The sequence below is a fragment of the Talpa europaea genome (assembly GCF_964194135.1).
Source record: "Talpa europaea genome assembly, chromosome: 6".
Classification (NCBI taxonomy): Eukaryota; Metazoa; Chordata; class Mammalia; order Eulipotyphla; family Talpidae; genus Talpa; species Talpa europaea.
The window spans coordinates 99,021,234-99,042,616 of record NC_140072.1 but is presented as its reverse complement, the minus strand read 5'-3'; the positions used below and the strand labels follow the sequence as shown (position 1 = coordinate 99,042,616).

Here is a 21,383-nt window from a genome sequence, read left to right as displayed (position 1 = left end):
GAAAGAGATTGAGAAGTGAGAAATGTTGGAGAGAAAAAAAATGAATTAAAAAACCCCTTACCCATTATAAAAATCAGAAAGCTGCTTTCGGGATGTATGTATTTCTTTCTTTTTTCTTCTTGAGATTGTTTTATTTCTAAGCTTCATTTCTAGATCTGTATCTTATATGTGTAATGTTTTGAAAATAACATTATTTTTGTTACTTTCGTCTTTCCCAAGAATCATCATTCTGGAATGCTTTGTGTCATGAGAGTGTCACCTGTATTACCAAGACTCAGAGTTGATTTTATCTTTAGTCTCCTAAGTAAATATGCTACTGGTATCAGATACACCCTGGACTCATATTTGCATCAGAAGCACCATCTTGAGACCACTAATGAAGATGATGACGATACTAACCAGTCTGTGTCTTCCATAGAGGATGACTTTGTCACTGCTTTTGAGCAGTTAGAAGAAGAAGCTTCAAAGCCATATAACGAGGGTTTGTCTTTTACTGGCCTTTTCCTTAAAATATGAGATTAAAGCTTAGTTCGTTTTGACAGTTTTAGGTTGAATAGTTCAACTGAAATGTATTTTGAAATTTAATCTGATTTTCATATTTTCTGATTGCCTAAGGAATTGTCTTGTGATTTTTAAGTTCATGGTAAATTGGTTTTCAGTCTTGCTGTTTCTGTTCTAGCTTAGGCAGAACTGTTCAAGCGCTCTTTATCTCACTACCTAAAGTGTCTAGAACATGCTTTGGTTCCAGTTGCAGAACAGTAGCTGGCAGTCACATACTGGTGTTTCTAACACTTGTGGCAGCTTGCTGAGCAATCCATAGACCTAGCATTCCCAGATATGGAGTAAAATGAAATAATTTAAGTAAAAGTCATATGACTTGGGATAAATCTGTTAACATTGTTTAGAGACCCCTATGTTACAAGTAAACACTTCATCCAAAAAGTCAGCTTATTCCCATTGATTTAAATTACTCTTTAAAAATTCTATACAAGAGTAATGTAATTCTTTTATTCTTTTCCTGTAGGAATAGACATTACTGCACCAAGGAACCAGTGTGACGCTGCTTCACAGACTACTTCTGTTCACCCTTTAGAAACCCGTGATTTAAGGATTCTGGTTAGCTCTGGTCAGCAGAAGTCATTGCCTAAACCTTCGACATCCTTAATAAATATTCTGGGACACAAAGAGCTACCTTCTGTGAAAACTTCAGTCACAACGTCAATTTCTGAGCCTTGGGTACAAAGGAGTTTCTATAGGTCATCTAATGCTTCAGATAAAGGTAGTGATACACAGAAAACGTTCTTTTCCTCTTCACCTGCCTACTCATCTGAATCAGAATGTTCAAGTCCAAGTCCTGTTATTTTCTTGGATGAAGAGGGTTATCAAAAATGTTTAAAAGCAAAGCTTGAGCTACCTAAAATTCCTGTGATGAAAGATGATATAGAGAATTCAGACTCAGAAGTCAGTGAGTTTTTTGATAGTTTTGATCAGTTTGATGAATTAGAACAAACTGTAGCGGAATCTTGTCCATTTCCAAAAGATCCTGTCATAGGGAAACAATCGCAAAAGAAAGGACACAAACATGAAAACTCTCGTTCTGTAACCACTACTATGAATCCTCAGAAATTCAAGTTTGATCGTCCAGCTCTCCCAGCTAATGTTAGGAAGCCAACTCCTCGTAAACCAGAATCCCCTTACAGTAACCTGTGTGATGCTCCAGATTCTCCCCGCCCAGTGAAGGCATCAGGGGAAGACAGTGGTTTGTTCAGTCCTATCCGATCCTCTGCTTTTAGTCCTCTTGGAGGCTGCACTCCTGCTGAATGCTTTTGCCAAACAGATATCGTAGGAGATAGAATTCATGAAAATCACGATTCTCTTTATTACACCTATGAAGATTATGCAAATCTCCTTTCATGTGAAGTACTGGGCTCGGTTCTTCATACCCAGCATAGTAACATAATAGTGAATACTAACAGTATTAAAAAAGAAGAAAATAAAACTGTAGCTCTTAAATGTGGAAGCCTTGATCCAAAAAGTAAGTCTAAAAATAAATCCTTAATGATTAAAGATAGCATACAGAAATTTGCAGCAGATCTTGTGGAAAAAAGTTTTGGTAGTGCATTCAAAGACTTACAGAAAGGGGTCTCTTCTTGTACCAATGCATTGTGTCACTTAGCCATCAAATTGACATCATCCGTTCTTCAGATGGCATTTAATGAATTGAGACGACAGCGTGCATTTTCACTGAAAGAACGTGCCATTAGTGGTCTGGCTAATTTTTTGGTGACTGAAGCTCTGTCAAATGCTTTACAAGATCTACAGTATGTAAAGAAGCAGATATTTACCAATACAGTAGCTGCATTTGCTGCAGATCTTGCTGAAGAGCTTGTTTTCGAAGGTATCATGGAAGTGTGCCAGTTTTCATACCCTCCAACACCTGTGTCTCCAAAGGGTCAGTCATTTGACTATGAAGACAAGGTTGTGAAATCATATGCAAAAGATTTATCTGAATCTGTAATACAGGAAGCATTCATTGAACTGTCACAGGTTGATGTGTCCTTCACAACGGAGGCTGCAGTTAGTGTTTCTACAGATAACATAAATTATGTGAGTGCAGAAAATGTAGTGCCATCAACACAGACCTTCACATTTTCCCCTGCTTTCAACAATCAGACAATTATGTTGACAAAACCCACGCAGGAATATAAGAAAGAATACACAGTGCAACAAGCCTTGTTTTGTACTTCGGGAATTGTTACTTCTATACCCATGCCCTTGGCAGGAAGTGCCCTTCTTCCATCTCATATTTCCTCTCATATACATCAGGCAAAGTCTCATCTGTCATCTGATGATAGTAATTCAAATAGTGATTCTATCCAAGAATCACTTGTTACTACAAAAAACAAAGAAGAACTAGCTTGTCTCAGAAATATTTGTTTGCCTTCAGAACATAGCCCAGGTAACCAGAGTGATTTTAAACCAGCTAGTGGTGGTATTGACATAGAAAACTCTTCAAAATTAACAAGTGATCCGGTAATTATTAGCAATTTTTCTGCAGCAATGGTGCATGCAATTGTAAATGAAACTTTACAGCCACTGACGTCATTCAAAGTCACAGAACCAGTCGATGAACACACAGATTGTTCAGTTAACAGAGTAAATGGAAACACCCCCCATCTTCCCTTTGATCAAGGAACACTGCAGAGGCGTGAAGCTAGCAATAAGTACATGTTTGCTGATCAGTTATCGAAGTCTATTATTAAACATTCCATAGATAAAAGCAAAGCAGCGATCTCAAATGTAGATAAAAATGCAGTACACAAGGAAGGCTTACCTATTCCTGGAGAAGAGTCACAACTGACCTTGGAAAAATTCCCCAAATTTCTTAATGCTCAGGATCACTTAACTCACTGTTCACTTTCAGTAGGAAAGAACTGTGTTCCAGAATGTAAAGGTTCTGTGACTCATGGATTTTCTTTAGAGACAGGTGCAATTATGGTAGGTCAAAAACCTGATTTGAAGGAACTTGCAAAGAAAAAATCAGTGAAAAAGACTGATTTGAATAATACAGCACTTGAGCCCCTGTCATTGGGGCAGGAAAACCCCTTTCCTGCTTCACATACATTCTCATCTACAGTGCTTACGTGTGTGGATAGTTTACATGTAGAAGACAAGCAGAAGATCAGAGATGGAAATATAATACCTGATACTCCTCCATCGACTCCTCTCCTACCATCCCAGGCAAATTCTGAATGGGATATCAAGAAGTTAACTAAAAAGCTCAAGGGGGAATTAGCCAAAGAATTTGCACCTGCTACGCCACCTTCTACACCTCACAACTCGTCTGTTGGTAGTTTGTCTGAAAGTGAACAAAATACTATAGAGAAAGAAGAGTTTATGTTGAAACTGATGAGATCCCTTTCAGAAGAAGTTGAAAGTAGTGAAGGTGAAGAGCATCCAGAAGTGGATGTGAAGGCCCAGTACTCAGGGAAGAAAGTTCAGTTTGCAGATGCCTTAGCTACACACATCCTTTCTCTTGCAACTGAAATGGCAGCTTCCCATTTAGATAATAAAATAACCCAAGAACCCAAGGTTAAAAGCCCATCCTTAAATGTACAAAACTCAAGAAGTGTATTGCCTACTTTTCTAAATCACTCAAATGAAACTTTGCTACCGCTACAGAATTTTGCAGGTGATATGGCCGCAGAAGTCATTACAGAAGCCGAGAAAATAGCAAACATTAGAAGTTGTATGCTTTTCAGGCAGAAGAGGAACAGCTGTTATGGTGAGGGGGACGGAGCTGTATCAGAAGAGAAGTTGGATACAGAGGCTGTGGCATACTCACAAGAAGGGGATTCATTTATTCTTTCATTACCACCAAGTTCTTGTATGTCAGGCCTGACATACAAGTATCCTAGCTGTGAAAGTGTGACAGATGAATATGCAGGTCACATTATCCAAATACTAAAACAGGAAGGTGGTAATAATGAGTTAATAATGGATCAGTATGCTAATAGGCTTGCTTATCGATCTCTTAAATCAGGACTACAGGAAGCAGCTAAGTCAGCCAAAATGAAGTGCAACTCAAAAATGTCCCCTGTGCAAAACTCACGGGCAAAAACTAACAGTGAACTGTTAATGTTCCTAAATAAAGAACACCACCAAGAAATAGAGAAAAAAAGGCAAAGTAAAAGAAGTGGAGGTTGCCTTTATAAAAATCAGACTTATGAATGGACCCAGGATACATATAGAAAAGAGTGTTCTGAACTATACAATTTTTCCACCTCTCTGGCTCACAGCATTACAAAAGATGTTGAAAAAGAGCTGACAGTATCTGCAGTTGGCTTGCCAAAGTCCCTGACAGATTCTTGCCTTTATGAAAAAGCTGGAGGTGAAGAAGATACCAAGACTCATGTTGAGCCAGAATTTGCTCAGTCTCTTCAGCCTTCCTCACAAAATCACAGGTTTTATCACAGTACAGGCAACTTAAATGGGTATGGCTATGAAGAGAATGTTGTTCAAGCAATCGAGCAGTACGCTAAAAAAGTAGTGGATCACACTTTAGAATTAAGTTTAGGATCTGCATTTTTTCAAGTGTCTGGGTCCACAAAAGCAGCAGAAAGGATCACTTATGCAGAAAAATTATCACCTCTCACAAGTCAGACCTGCAGATATTGTGACCGTAAAGAACTCCATGATTGCACTGGAAATTCGTCTCCACAATTTTTCAGACAGGATTCACTTTCTAATAGTAGGCTAGTCTCTAATTCAAAATTTAGCAACGTCTACCAGAAATCTAGAATTTTTCATCTTGATGTCCCTCAAATTCATGTTGATCTTGATAAGAAGACTGTGCTTGCAGAGAAGATAGTTGCTGAAGCTATTGAAAAAGCAGAGCGAGAGCTGAGCAATACCAGTTTGGCAGCTGATAGTGGAATTGGACAGGATGGCCTTAGCTTTGCTGAAAGCCTTAGCGCAGAAATAGTGACCTCTGCAATGACAAATGTTGGACATGCTGCTAGCAGGTAAGTTTCAAGTTTCTTTTCAGTGTTATGATAAAATGAAAAGTTAAACTTGACCACGTAAGGCCTCCCTGGTGGCGCAGGGGTTGAGACGCAACCTATGAAGCAATCCGCAGCCACTGCATGAGTTGATTCCCGGCCGGCCAGGGAGAAACCCACATGGCAGAACAGACCTCTCCTGTCTCGCCCGCTGCTCCCCTCAGCAGTGTATTTCAGTCAGTCTGCCTGTTCTGTGGCCTGCTCTGTCTCTGGTGAATCCTCTCACCCCCACATCTTTGGCCTGGACCCCAGCTCTTGTATAAATAAATAAATCTTTAAAAAAAAAAATAAACTTGACCATGCATGTATTAAGTCCTGTTCAAAAAGGTACAGTTTTTTATCCTAAATTAGGTACAGTTATTGTCTAAAATAAGTCCCTATTTTAGATAATAGGGACATTTTCCTGTTATATGTAATTATTAAAAAAAATCCCTATTTGTCTATTGTTTGATATCCTGCCTATTACTTTCATATACATTGTTTCATTATCCCACAACAGCCCTTTGAGGGAAGGTATTAACCATTTACCAAGCTGGAAGATGAGGCTTAGAGAAGATAATCACCTTGCCCGAGTTCACAAAGCTATGACGTAGGTAAAGTTGAATGGAAGAAACAACTGGAGAAATTCATACAGCAAATATAGAGCATTACCATTTTAATATGCTACTCTGAGATTAAATTTTTATACAATGTTTTGTATCTGGTCACAAAGGTAAGTTTTCTTATAAAGAATATAATATAACCAAATTGCGATGAGGAAGAAAGCAAAAATTCTCCAAATACTTCCACTATTGCCACCACTTCACTATCTGAGGGGACAGTTCTTTCTGATAGTCCTACAGTGTCCTGTTCTTCAGTATCTGTCTTGTGTTTGGTGATTCTAACACCTTAGTTAAAATTTTCATTTTAACTTTCTCTCTGGGAGAACATCAGGACCAACTTGTGTTACTAGTTTGTATGGTTATATTTGTCATTTCCACCAAATAGAGAAATAATAGCTTTGAATTGAAGTGAAATTCAATTGAGGCACATGATACCTCAGATTTTCTGGTAGCTTTTATCAAAGCAGTGATGAGAACTGCCTCTTTACTTAGCCTCCATAAAATAAGAAGATGCAGTTTGGGCAGGACCTTTGAATCCAGTGATTCTGCAGCATCCTCTTGTGATGAGAGATGCTATCTAATCTCTGGTGAATGAGGGGAGGTTCTCAATTTGCTATAATCAGCAGCTTCATATGTCCCAGACCAGGGATTGGTAAACTCTACAACCCATAGGCCATATCTGACCCACTGCTTGTTTTTGTATGGTTCTGTGAGCTAAGAATGTTTTTTTTTTACATTTTTTAAGTGTCTTGAAGAAAAATGAAGAGTATTATTTTGTGGCATGTGAACATTATATGAAATTCTGTTTCATTGTTCATGAGTAAAGTTTTATTGGAACACAGCTGTGCTTCCTCATGTATGTATTGTGTATGGCTGTTTCATGCAGAGACCTTGTAGTTGGTGTTGCCTAAATGTTTAATTGTCTGGCTCTTCACAGAAAAAATTTGAGAACCTTTGCTGTAGACCCATAACTATACATTAATTCCTAATATAATGATAGGCATATGATGAGTAGTTAATAAATGTACATATGGGCTAGGCCTATCTATAATTGAAGCAACTTAAAACAAAACAAAAAACAGCCTCATACTCTTTGAACTGTCTCTTTCATCTCAGTCTCATGGAAAGAAAAGAGCCTCTCCTCATAACCCTCCAAAGCCTAGTGAGGTCTTTGCTCTCAGTTTCCTCAGTATTTTCACTTTTCCTTCTTAGTATTGGGTGAGTAGATAGATAGACCCCCAGAAGTTCTTTCTGTAAGGCATTGCTGTCTAATTTCAAGTTGTTATCCAGACCAACAGAATATTACTTGGTATTTCTTTTCCTCTTTTTATTTCTTAATAATTGTGCTAGGATTCTTTAAGTGCTGACTATTAAAAGTTGACTAATACATATAATGTTATTTTTTTTTCCATTTTCTATTTCTAAAGTTAAAATGGTTTGTGTCTCAATCTTTAAGGAGGGATTCACTCAAATAGATTATTTTTAAAGGTATTATTTGATTTACTTGCTAGTGTTCCCTTTTCTTATGTTTGATTCATGAAAATAACCATAAATATTTCACAAAGCTGTGATATACAGAAGAGAGGTACATGATTGTCAAATGGGGAATTATATGATGGGGCATTTTGGGGAAAGCAAAACATCTAAATTATATTCTGAGCTGCTATTTCTGAGCCAAAATAACCTAGCAGTTGTTAAAAACTTCCCTGAAACCCACTTAATGGTCATTTATAGCCCAAAAGCATTAGCTTGTGACACATTACAGGTTAAAAAAAAAGAACAACAACAACATTGTACTCTATTATGGTTCAAAATTATATAGTGTGCCTGTCGCTGGATAGCCAGTGTAATTCTGGTTGCTATACCTTAATTACAAACTGAAAAGAGTCCAAAAAAAAAAAAAAAAAAACGGGGGCGGGTCAGGTTCCTATTCTAGGCACTAGGATTATAGAAGTGAAGCAGACAATCGTGTTCTCTTGGTGCTTGTATTGTGGTATAGTCTGTCATGTGGTGATAAGTATTTTGGAGGGAAACTATAGTAAGGAAGGGGGCTGGAGAGTGGTGAGGGTGGTGCGAGCTGTCAGAGGGGGGATGGTTTGCAAATTTGAATGGATAATGAGAAGGATAACTCTGACAGAGTAACATTTGAGCAAAGAGCCATGGGTGCAGAGAGAATAGTCACTGGGCAATGGGAGGGTGGACCTGTCCCTACTGGTAAATCAGCAGAGAGGCTTGTGTGGGTGAAATGGAGTGAGCCAGGGAGGGTAGCAGGAGAAAGGGTGGAGGAGACAGATGATATACTATGAGCATTTGGATTCTTATTCTCATTGGTGAGAGGCCACTCTCATCACTTAGAAACTTGTGTTCCGTAATGGTATTTAGATGAGTGACACACAATGACAATTTACATTAAGCATAACAGGCTAAAGATAAGTTTGCGGTACTGGTGGTATCTCCATTAACTTTAAAATTAATATGCTTCTGCAAAGTCTCCCTTTTAGATGATACAAAACAGAAAACTAAAATTTTCTGTCTTCATGTTTAAAATGTCACTTTAAACTGCTATGCTGAAAATAAAAAGTAGAGGCAACATTACGATAATTGAAGAGTGAATGGACTTTCTTGCAAAGATGGAATTAAAATATGTGTCTTCACTGGAAAAAAAATGAGAAAGGTTATGATTCATGCTCAAAATCTTGAACAGATATGGTTTAGTTTGCCTATGTACTAGAATTCCTTTTTTTTTTAATTCTTAAAGCCAGAAAGGTTTCTTTTAATACAGATAAAAGTACTATCTTGGGCCTCTCCTGGTGGCGCAGCGGTTGAGCGCTGGGCTGTGAAGCTGCCCGCAGCCTCTGCAGCGCCGGTTCGATCCCCGGCCGCCGGCGACGGTCCCACATGGTGCGACAGACCTCTTCTGCTGTGCCCACTGCTCCCCTCAGCAGTGTATTTCGTCAGTCTGCCTGTTCTGTTCCCTACTCTGGTTCTGGTGAATTCTCTCACCCTCCCGTGCTTCTGACTGTACCCAGTGCTTGTATAAATAAATAAATAAATATTAAAAAAAAAAGTACTATCTTACAAAGCAGATGGTAAACTTAGGAACTTGTGCTCCATAGTGGTATTTAGATAAATGATGCTCTTGGGGTGGGTTGCATAACAGGCTAAAGATTAAGATAGGGTGCTGAGGGTGTTTCTGTTAACTTTAAAATTAATATGCTCCTCCATAAAGTCTACTTTTTAGATGACACAAACATTAGATGGGCCACTGGCTTAACTCTGTGTATCCTTTTTGTTCTTGTCATCTTTATTATCAGATAGTTACACCTCAGAGTCTGATGCTCTCCAGTTGAATTTTTTGCCTTTCTTTTTTAGTCCAAAAGGAACAGAAGACTTCCAGTCACCTGAGTCGCTTGGAAGTCAGCAGATGAACCTCAGTATTGGTGATGACAGCACTGGTAGCTGGTCTAATTTAAGTTTTGAAGATGAACACCAGGATGAAAGCAGCAGTTTTCATCATCTGAGTGAAAGGTAATAAAGATACTGCATGTAATTATATTGTTTAGTCCCCCTCATGCTTCAGAAGTGAGTTATAAACTTACATTAAGCATTGTTTTTAAATACCAAATTTGAGAAGCTGCCATTATTTTCAAAATGTATTTTTTTATTCACAATCTGTTTCTAGTGGTTTCTGACATTTGTTATATATGGTAATTTAGCTGAACTGATTTTCTTTGGATGTGCTAAAAGTCAAAAAGTATTGCATACATTTAAATACCTGGACTTTTCATGAAATTTGAGGAAAGAGTTTTTTTCTCACTTTAAAGAAGGTACTTTTTTTTAAAATTTAATTTATATTTAGAGGAAAAGGTATCAAAATAGCCCTGTAATTTTCCTGATATTAAAGTGATATTTCTTTTGAAGAGGGATTTCTTAATTGTCCTGCTATGCAGGAATAAATAACCTGGAACATTTATATTTGAGTGATGGAAACTGTATAAAATAGGGTTTTTTTTTTTTGCAGCAGAAGGCACATATTTCATGCATAACTTTTCTTGATTTTGTTCATAGTCTTCGGAATATTTTATTAATCATGATACATTTGATTCTTATATTCTTAACTCTCTAAAGACATTCCTGACTAACTTGTACAGTTCCATAAATCTTTATCCACATTAACTGATAATTGGAAATAATGAATACATGCATACCTGAATCTAAGAAGACAAAAAGTTTCTCAGCATACATACTTCCAGTTTTGGATGTATGTGGAAAGGACTCTTGAGGCTTCAACTGAGTAGAGCCCTTGGAATTGACTTATGAGGAAGGGAGGAGGGGGGAGGGAGTTAGAAGACTGTTGGAGGAGGAGATAAGGAAAGGAAACGACTTTTTACCTGTTAGAGCGCATCATTTCAGAGTATTTTGTTTGATGCTTGGCTTGACTAGTAGGCTTTAATATTTTTATAAAGCATCTATTTTGTCATAGCCTCTTAAAATGCTATGTAAACCACCAATCTTTCTTAAAATCTACATCCGAAAGGGGCAGTCTTTAAAACTGACAGCGGACAGTGAGGGTAATATTACAAATCATAATTTGACCCTTTCCCATAACTTCATCTAGAATAGAATAGTAGCACTTACATTCTCTCATCTTTGAGAAACACAGGCTTCTAAAATTTCAGTAATGGTTGACATTGTTGCTTAGGAAATGGTGTTACAATGGGAGAACTAGGGCTAGAGGCTAGTGGCAGGACTGTGGCCTGTTGAACAACTCTGTGCAGTGTTATTTAATTAAATTGAGAAATGGACACGTCGAACATTGGACACGTGACCAGGCTCTGTCCTTGGTTCTGTTCTCTTTAGCAAAAGAGAGAAGAAAAGACAATTTCATTAACAGAACCAAGGTTCAAAAAGACCAAATCAGATTCTGTTTTAACATTTAGCACCACAAAATGACTTACTTGAATTCAGGATAGGGTAACCCTGGCTTGATAACATTTTGTCAGAAAAATACCTGTGGCTTTAATTTACCCAGTCTGAATGAGAATTAATGATGATATATGGAATTCAGGTTCAGGCACAAAGTAAAAGTCAGTGGGGCTCATCCATGGTTGGTGGTGTGCTTGTTGGTTATACATTTTCCAGAGCCTCGCCTCCCAGAGGCTGATTTATTAGATCATTGGAGGATCCCCAAAATCTACATGGATGTCATGCTCCTCAGATGACATTAATGCAGGTGATTTGGAGACCACATTTAAGATACATGACTTTATATTTTGTTTTTTGATGATGTCTGATACAGGAACTGTAATTTTCTGGTACAGAGTTCAAGGTAGGTGATAAGAGACTTCAGTGGCTTGGACAGACCTTGTACTTTTCACTCTAGTAGGTTCAATAGTGGGGCACAGTTAAAAAGAACAAATAACATCACATTTTCACAAGTGTTTAAGAGGAATGTTTAAGTATTTGATCAGGCAGGAGAATTGCTCTGTGAATGTGAGTCTCAAGTATGACTTGGGAGTTTATGGATTTCTTAGAAGTTATGTATTAGATTAGGTAAGAGATGGGGCTGAACTTACAGAATTTTTGAAATAATTTTTATAAGACATGTTAGAGTTGACATTCTCTTCTTAGGGCCAAAAACCTTGAGACAGAATTTTAGTCCTTGACTAACACTAGTTTGTAGTCATAGAAATTGACCAGTTAGAACAGAAAGTGATAAAGGCAGGACAGTGTTCAAGAATGAAGTATGAACACTATTACACAAAGAAATTAAGTTTTGTTTTATGTTGGGTTAACATAGTCTCATCATTACCTCTCTCACTTTGTTCTGGACATCTGATTTACTTCTGCTGTTCTGATCTGGTTATTGTGATTTCTTTCATTTCCAAGTGTCCTGGTTAGATGGAAAATTACATGATCACCCTAGTAGAAGTAGCATTTCATAAATAACTGACTTCAAATCTGACCCAGTTTTGAGGGACACAGAAGAAGGTGAATGAAGTGAGATTAGACAGAGGGAGTTTGAATTTTAGTCTTTATATTTCTAGCTGTTATTTCTTTTCATGTTCACCTAATACTTAGGTAATGGATTCTTATAGTTAATTAAATGGAGGATTCACTCTTGTGACTAGGATATGGGTAAGAATTTTAATTTTCTCATTTCCCCCCCTTTATTAATTACTAGTATAAATAAATGTAATGTTTCAGGTCTCTTATTTTTGTCCTTGGCTTATGGTGTTTGACCATTCTCTAGTTCACATATTCTCATTTTGGTTTCACAGTAGATGAGATGGGCAAAATTGGTTGTTCTAATGGTTTTATAATAGGGCTATTTTTTTTAACATATATTGAGAAACTGCTCATTTGTAACTTACTAATAAATTATGGTTTGTGACAGCTTGTAAGTGTTCGAATAATTTAAATATGTAAATTATTTAGAAGTTATTTACAACTTTTAAATCATCCCTTTTTGGTAACCTTGTCAACATTTACCGATGCATGTAAAATGATTTTATGTTAATTCATTTTTTAGGACCAAAAATCAGTTTTTATAGTTATCTAGCCTAATACTGGAAAATATAGCCACTTATCACTGCAAACTAACATGCTTACTAATTATCAGAATTTTTAAAAATTGCATGTTTTAGGTTTTATTCTGAAAATTGAATTTTGTTTCTAACACAGTTGCTTTTTTTTTTTATTGTTTTGCCTCAGTTTTAGAATATAGTTACTTTTTCCTTTTGGTTAGGATAGTATCAGTAGTTACCTGTATGGCATTAGTGACTGGCCAACCAGACAAGTGTAATATTGAGTAAGCCTTGGCTATTCAATATTCTGGAGAAAATGTATGTAGCTTGTCTCATGCTAAATTATTCGTAATACATGAAATGATGGTCATTGACATAATAAGAATATTTTAAAGCCAGAAAATCTCTCTGCAAGTAGTTAGAAAGGCCTATTTGGACTTTTAGGGTCTATTTGGGACTGTGCTTTCAATCCTATTTTCCATTTCCCACTGCCCTCAACCCAGGTCATCACTGTTCTCACTATCTTGAAGACTGAGAGCCTGAGACCATGTTAACCTGTCTTTCTTTTTTTAAAACTTTATCCAGACGGAAGGTATTGGCTTTTCACAAATTATTTTGCAAGATTTGCCAGAGACTATTTCATTGTGAAAGTTTTTATTTCATGCATTCATTTGCTGTCACAAAAGTCATTCTGTTGCCTTAATCTGTAAAATAAATATAAATTTAGAATAATTTTCATGATGAAGTTAAAAAAACAAAACAAAATTCTCAGGTCTCCAAAGCTGTCAGATACCTTTCATAGTAGCTGTGATGGTCTCCAATGCTGTGGGTGCGCCACCCCGTGGTGGCAGCTTCAGAACATCCACACTTATCACTGAGAGAAGCTGTACCAAGGAAAACCAAGATCTTTTTTTATTATTCATTTTCTAGTTCAGCTCTGTTCTTTTCTTCCTCTGGCAGTAATGGTAACAGCAGTAGCTGGAGCAGTCTTGGTTTAGAAGGAGATTTGTATGAGGACAATTTATCCTTTCCAACATCAGACAGGTTGGTCCAGTCCAGAAACTTAAAAACTGATGAGTCTTTCACCACTAATGCATGATGTCATATTTGTAAAAGAATGTGGATTACAGTGCCAATATGTATCAACTTGCTTTTCTCCTACATTTTTGACATGATTCTGCTTGATCAGTTTACATCTAATGAAAAAATTCAATTATGCTAAGATATGACTGACATCTACTTGCAAAATGTGTTACTTTTATGCATGTGTTGCTCCGCTTGCTGTTTTTCATTCTACCAATGATTGTTTCATTTAAAAAGAGCTTGCTTCCTACAGGATTTCTGGTTTTGTTTTTGTTTTTGTTTTTTTGCTTTTTTGTTTTTGTATGTATTTCTAGTCCATATATTAGGAAAAAAAATTTTACTATGTTAAAACTGTATAAATGTCAATAGAAGCATTAATAAGTAATTCTTCATGGCATTCTGTGATATCGAATGCTGTATTATCAAAACCCAATTAGAATATTTTGACTTTAAATTATTTTAAATTAATTTTTATTGTGAAATTACTTGGCTGTCTATATGTCATGGTCAGATAGAGCATTTGGTTATTGATAAGAAACTTTTAGGCATCATTTGCAATTTTTTAACTTTAACATGAAATGGTGTGAGAAGCAAAGCTTCCTTTTTGATTGTCATTTCTCCTCTTTTTAAATGCCATGTCATATTGTAACATCATTCTTTACAACATTTTAAGAATCGGGTTTATTCTGTTATTAATTAAAGCTTTTTTTTTTAACTGCTTCTGCCATTTTATTGGAAAAGTGATGAGCCTGATGATAAAGATGAAGAGGATGAGGATGATGGAGAAGGTAAATTGACAATTTGTTTTTCATAGTGTTTGCATGTTTTTTGCTTAACCTTCTGTAGAAGAGTCCTTAATGTTTTGTATTTGCTCATTTTCATCAGCTAGATCAGGGTATTTACATTCCAAATCAGGGTATTCTTGAACTGATTTATCCAGTGTTGTGTCCTGTGTTGAGCAGTTTGTAATATTTGATTGGTAAACTAAAGATTGAACTGTCTTAAAAGAATTGGCGTAAAGATTGAACTGCCTTAAAGGAATTATTCAGTTATTTGAGAATTTATGATAATCTCTCTCTGTATTTTCAAAATGTAAAATCCTTGTATTATAGTTTCATATAATTATGGCACATATCAGTGCATTGTCCCACTAAACCAGTAACTTTTAGAATTAGTGTTCAATGTCAGTCTTAAATATTGGGTTGTCTGAAAAGTCATGACATATATTTTCTGTTTTTCAAGCATAAGTGCATGATGACTTTTCCAACAGACCAATCGATCGATTAAAACAAAAGATACTTTCAAATCAATTCTTCTGTCCCCTAACTCCAGTCCTACACTCACATGCTCACACATTTGAAGAAAGTTTTCATTTCTTCCTTTACTGAATATGGTTTCAAATATGTAAATATTAGAGATACTGGTCATTGAATTCTGGACTGCAACTAGCAATCCTTAATTCAAAATGTATTTGAATATACGAGTGAATTCAGAAACTTCACATTGAAGTTGAGTTTTTGTTGTATCTGAATGGTTGTAGAATTTTTTTCAAAATTCTGTTTTAATTATGAAAATACCAGTAATGTCTTCTGTAGAGTGGCACACAAAAACGTATTTATACTATTTGTAATATTGTTTCTGAGTCAGTGAGTTTTTGGTTATTATTTCTTTAGAAGTGGCCAAAATGAGAAAATTGCCAAAACAGTTTCTTGAAGTGTACTTTATGACACTTGAGTTTGCAGTCAGTTTTATCAATACCAGTTATGTTCTTCTTGCTTAGGAAAACCATGTGCCTATTTTCAGCCTGAAGTCCTCAGATCTAAGGTTATCATGTTTTTGCTTATAATCCTTCTGCTTTGTAGACGTTCTTCTTATTGGGTTCCTAGAAGTAAATTTTCCCTTATTGGATATAAAGGTAGAGGTAGGGCAATATTTTCAGTTATTTGCTGAGTTAATATTTGTCATATTTTTGCTGAGTATAAAACTGTTGACTTTGTCTAGAAAAGTAGTGTCCTTTCCCCTATTACTTGTGAACAAAGTTATTCTAAATGTTCTACATGGCACAAATATATGTAGTAAGTCTTTTCTCTAATGAACTAGTTATTACTCCACTTTGTTAAGAAATGACATTAACTGTCTTTAGAGTTCTGTGAGTACATAGAAATCATAGATTAAATATATGTAGCTATGTCATTACTCAGCTTTTGAGATTATAGTCATCTCATTATATAGAAAACTGTGCCAACTATTAAATTTGTTAAATAGAAACTGAAACTGATAAATTAGGAGGAAAATTGATGTGAATTGATAGAAGGAGAAAATTATGGAAACCCTAAAGTAACAGAGCTTATTTTGTTGCTGCTTGTAGTTGCAGGTTTTGCCTTTCTCTTTTTTACTAGTATTAGTGATATAAAAGGTCACTTAGACCAGGCAACCAGGAGTTCTGTCCTTAGAGTCCTGAACAAAAAAGCATGCGTGCTTTGTTTCTAACTCCATGGCCCTTGCAGGATTTACAAAATGGCCAAGGCATTCTGGTACCATGGTGTACCAGAACCATTTTTGAATGGGAATCAGTGGGAAGAGAGGAGGGAAAAGAAAATGCATTTGATTTAAGAGAATAACATGGACAGATTTTTTTTAAAGTCTTTTTGCCTGTTTTTATTTATTTATTTTTTAAAAAGATTTATTTATTCATTTACACAAGAACTGGGGTACAGGCCAGATGCGCGGGAGGGTGAGAGTATTCACCAGAGACAGTGAGGGAACAGAACAGGCAGACTGACGAAATACACTGCTGAGGGGAGCAGCGGGCGAGACAGGAGAGGTCTGAGACACCATGTGGGACCCTCGCCAGCCGGCTGGGATTGAACCTGGCACTGCAGAGGCTGCGGACAGCTTCACAGCGTGGCGCTCAACCGCCTGCGCCACCAGGGGAGGCCCCATGGACAGATTTTTTTACATTAACAATTAGGGCCAACACAAATCCTAAAAATGATTAGTAGTGGTCTGGAATGCTCTGCAAACTGTTAAAATTAATTAGGAACATCCATCAGGAAATTTCTTTCACTGGTACAAATTGGTGTGATGTCTGCCGCCATGTCCCACTGCTTCCCCCTGTGTGGGAGGACTCAAGTTTCAGCACCGCATACTGCTCAGCCATCATTAATCAGGAGTGTTCAACACATGACCTTGAGCCACAGGTCCTTAGTTTTGCAGTCAACATGGATTCTTTATGTTGAAAATGTAATTTTCATAAAAAGAAAATAAAGTTGAGTGCAACATCTTAATTATAATAGGGATGCACCAGAAAATTCCCTGGCCTGGCTTTTGGGTATATGTAGTTGATTTGACATTTTATTCTCCCTGTGTTCATATCCGGATTGAGCTACTTCCCTGCTGCAAGATGCTAGATCTCTCTCTGCTTCAGATCCCTTGCCTGTGAAATAGAGATGATGATAGTTGCTAGCGCACAGCGTGGTGGTGGGAATGAGAGGAGTTTATATATGTACAAAGAGCTTGGAGCATATGAAGTGTTTGTTGCTACTGTTATTTTTCTTAGTTAGGAAAGCTTCCTTATGCATCCTGAGATCCATAAATATGTGTCATTTTTTGACACAAATTAATGGCATATGTTCTGCATTTGTTTTCTTAGTAGGTGATCAAACTTAATCTTTTGTTCTAGCATTAGTTTGTCCTTTCAAAGAAATGTCTTAGTTGATATTGTAGTATGGTGAAGAAAAGTTGGATTTTTTTTCCCCCCAGCATGCATTGGATTCTAAAGAAATGGAAAATGTCTGTATGTCCTTAAGAGACCAGAGTGTTGAGAGCTCATGAATTTTACATCATATTGTTTAAATTTAAATATAGGTTTGGAGCAAGATGGGAAGACTCTACTAATTACAAATATTGACATGGAGCCGTGCACAGTGGACCCCCAACTAAGGATCATTCTTCAGTGGCTCATTGCCTCTGAGGCTGAAGTTGCAGAACTTTATTTTCATGACTCTGCAAAGAAAGAGTTTATACTAGTAAGTACCTGTCTTAGAGGATGGTTGTGAGGATACATTTGTGATATTCTGTACCATGCAGTTGACCTACTTAGATGCCCATTGATAACAGAGTAGTTAAATGGTTAGGTGAGGGTCCAATAGTTGGGCTAGGCTGTCAGCTCTGCCACTCTCCAGGAGTGCAACTTTGGGCAGGTTCGCCAGCCAGTTTCTTTATCTGCACTGTGAAAATGAGTATAGAATCTACTTTACAGAGGCTTGTGAGGATTAAATGTAATACTGTGGGGAAAAAATGTGATCTGGTGCTTGTCACATACTAAGTTTTCAAAATTAGGTGTCATGTATAAGTGTTTGTATGAAAATACTGAGTTATTTTTTGTATTAATTGATTCATAATTGTACCTAGTAATTAGTATGTCTCTGTTAATCCAGTTTCATTAGTATGAGAAGCTAGCATAATCAAACGCTAATGAAAGTTTAGACATCTAATAAGAGATAATAGGCCACTTTGAATATTTCATAGGCTCCTAATAATAAAACATTCAGATTTGATTCACTAATTGTTACTTTTATTGAAAGCTCACCTGATTAGTCAGAATTGTCAGTTTCCAATCTTAGGTCTTTGTCCCAGAATTTTCTTATTAAAACTTTGGCTTAATCTTATTAGAGGGTGAAAAACAATGTATAGCCAACAAAACGGCAGTCTAGTTAGTTTTGATTTCTGGTTCTGAATTTATGAAGATATTGTTGAAAGAAGTATGTAAAAGAGGCGTAGTGTGAAAGTAATTTTTAGTTTATTGTTTGTTTTTACTTAGACTTTCCAGATTTTCCCAGTTGAGGTTTCTGTTTGGGACAGAAGGAAAAATAATATAGGAAGGGATGTTCAGGGAAAAAATTGTCAAGGGGAAGGTAGAGATAAGAAGAGGAGGCAGAGAGTGAGAACTGACCTCAGGGAAGCACACATTTGTCATGTAGACTTGGATAAACTGAGGGTGAAGAACAGCCTCAGGCAGAGCTGAATCTGATGGTGCCTGTTATAGGAACCTCATCTTCCTGTCACACAGGAGAACGTCGTGGCACTTCTCAATGGGTCAGGAAAGTGGTATGTCCATGCAGTTGGCTATATTATCTGTCAAAAAGGGTATGAAGTACATTCATGCTATACATTGAACTTTGTAATCATTATGTTAAATGAAAGAAACACGTGACTGAAGACCATATATTTCATGATTCCTGAAATGGCCAGAAGAAACAAATGTAGAGACTGAAAACAGATTTGTAATTCCCTAGAGTTGAGGGCATTGAGGAGAGAGAAGTGCCACTGGTTACTAATGGGTAGGGTTTTTTCCTTTTGGTGTGATAAAAAAGTTCTGATATTGATTGTGGTTGTTGTACTTAATAGAAAAACATGAAGATATGTTCTGATTGGTAATTATATAGTAATTATTTAAACCCACAGTTACTTACTTTTTTGGTTACATTTTTGTTGAAACATTAGCATTTCTTAATTTAAGAAAGCCAAGTTTCCATTGAGGGTAGAGTATATATTCCAGAAAAAAAACCACACTGTATGTTGTGGAAGACAAACCACATCCTTTTATTAAGCTTGACATTGGCTTTATTGTTTTATGATTCTAACTGAGGGTGTGGCAGATGTATTTAGTTAAGAATTTCCTGTAGAAATTTAACCTCTATACTCCCACACAGATAGGTCTCTGGGTGAAGTTTGTGGAGTTCTGTCTTCAGCCATCCCCAAAGTGTCATTCTGTGGAGGAGATGTATTTACAAAGGGCAGAAAAGAAAATTGGTTGTGGTTTTGGGAAGAAGACCTTATTATAATTGGGCAACTTTAATTGCAAACAGTAGGTCTTAGTTTATCTGATATGAAAAATGAAAATGAAAACCTTATTGTTAAAAATTTTACTTTGTTAATGTTTGACTTGATGTTTTTCTTACTAGCTTTCAAAGCAGTTACAAGAAAAAGGATGGAAAGTGGGCGACCTCCTCCAGGCTGTGCTGAAATACTATGAAGTGATGGAGAAAACTTCCAGTGAGGAGAGGTGCAAGTCACTATTTGACTGGCTCTTGGAAAATGCATAGAACCAACTCCAGTCCAGTATCTTATTGTTTGGGGGGATGGGAAGAAAGAAAGATAAAGATGGATAGGGAACACTTTGAATAGTGAGTATTAACATTTAAAATGAATTGGGAGGAAAGTAAATACAGCTTTTGAAGTGCATTGTGTCATCACGCAGTGTATATAGTGCACACTTTTGTAATCTCTGTCAAAATAATTTTCTTTGTTTATCCTTCTGTACACTTGTGTCCTGTGTTAAGATCCTAAGAACATGTGTATGAAGGAGGGCGTGACCATGAGGTTTTCAGGGACATTGACTGATGGTGTTCTTTTCTGCATTTGAATAGTGCTGCTGGGAACTGCACTGAGGTGACTGAGGATAGGTTCCAGGGATAGTTAATAATTTTGCTTCTTTGCAAACAAATGATATCCTGTTAATCACTAATTTGACATTAAAAAACAGCATTGAAGTTAACTTTTTTTCTGATAGTTTTTTTGGTCTTACTTTTAAGGTCAGTTGTTTTTATTTTTAAATAGCTCAGCTATTGGTAGCCTTTTGACTTCCCAAACCATTTAATTTTTTAGAAGCAGATTTATATAAATACCACAAATGATACTTTCCCCAGTCTTTCCTAAAAAGACATTATTTGCCAGTGTTGCCAATGGTTCTGGCATGAAAATTTATGTGTGTGTAAAGAAGTTCTTTAACCTTGTTAGTGATTTGTGCCCTCTACTGTTTTCTTGCTTAGAAACCCACTGTTAACATTTAAAAAGGTGCTTTAAAATAAAATGTCTATAATGATTGTGCATTAAGAATTTTCTTTCTCATTTTGACTATCTTGGGCCCCCAACTTACCCTGTAAATGAAAATAAAGTTGTAAAACATGTTGAAATTAAAAAAAAAGTAATGTGAATATGGGAATTTATTTAGAGAAGCCCAATAATGGTTTTAATTGTTGGATTTTTTTTTTTTAAGTGGAAAGCTTATCCGCTTTAGCAAGGATAAGCTTTTTGTAGACTTAGAAAAGTAATTTCCCCACTCCCAATGAAATATATCTCACTATTTTGTAAAGTTCTCTGCCATGATCTTCCTGTGCTCTGCATTTCCTACTACTTTATCTTCAGAAACTGCAAGTTAACTTGAATAGAGGGACTAAGCTTGTGTCTTGATTTTTGGATGTGAGAGTATGTTTGAAGTTTTGATTCTTCTGCTAGTAGTGGATTTGTACTCTAGGTTAAATCACTTTTTTGTTGGGGTCTTTGGTTTTGCTCCATTACATTTTCTTTTCTCTTGAGCATTGACTACGCTGGAAGCGATACATATAGAAGACATTGGCTAAGGGGCAAGGAATAAGGGCATTTACATTATTTTAAGTTCATAATTATGGTAGAAAAATTATTTTATTGTGAAGGGTTCAAATTTGCATTTTAAGAAAAAACATCAAAAGCTATTTAAATATTTTGAGCCTTACATTTGTTTTTTTCCTCAAATTTAAGATAATGAAATAGAGCAAGCCTTAAAAATT

The 21,383-nt window shown here is 36.3% G+C and overlaps 1 protein-coding gene across 1 annotated transcript in view; it reads left to right on the top strand.

Annotated features, from left to right (window-relative positions):
• Positions 1 to 19,880, top strand: part of AKAP11 (A-kinase anchoring protein 11) — a gene marked incomplete at both ends in the record, with an annotated part of 29,289 nt that extends 9,409 nt beyond the window's left edge. Inside the window, 7 exons of the mRNA XM_084235693.1 lie at positions 220 to 481; positions 1,025 to 5,525; positions 9,536 to 9,691; positions 13,651 to 13,734; positions 14,515 to 14,561; positions 17,641 to 17,801; positions 19,740 to 19,880. Coding sequence (XP_084091819.1) covers positions 220 to 481; positions 1,025 to 5,525; positions 9,536 to 9,691; positions 13,651 to 13,734; positions 14,515 to 14,561; positions 17,641 to 17,801; positions 19,740 to 19,880 — 5,352 coding nt within the window. The remainder of the gene's footprint in view (positions 1 to 219; positions 482 to 1,024; positions 5,526 to 9,535; positions 9,692 to 13,650; positions 13,735 to 14,514; positions 14,562 to 17,640; positions 17,802 to 19,739) is intronic.
• Positions 19,881 to 21,383: the final 1,503 nt, after the last annotated feature.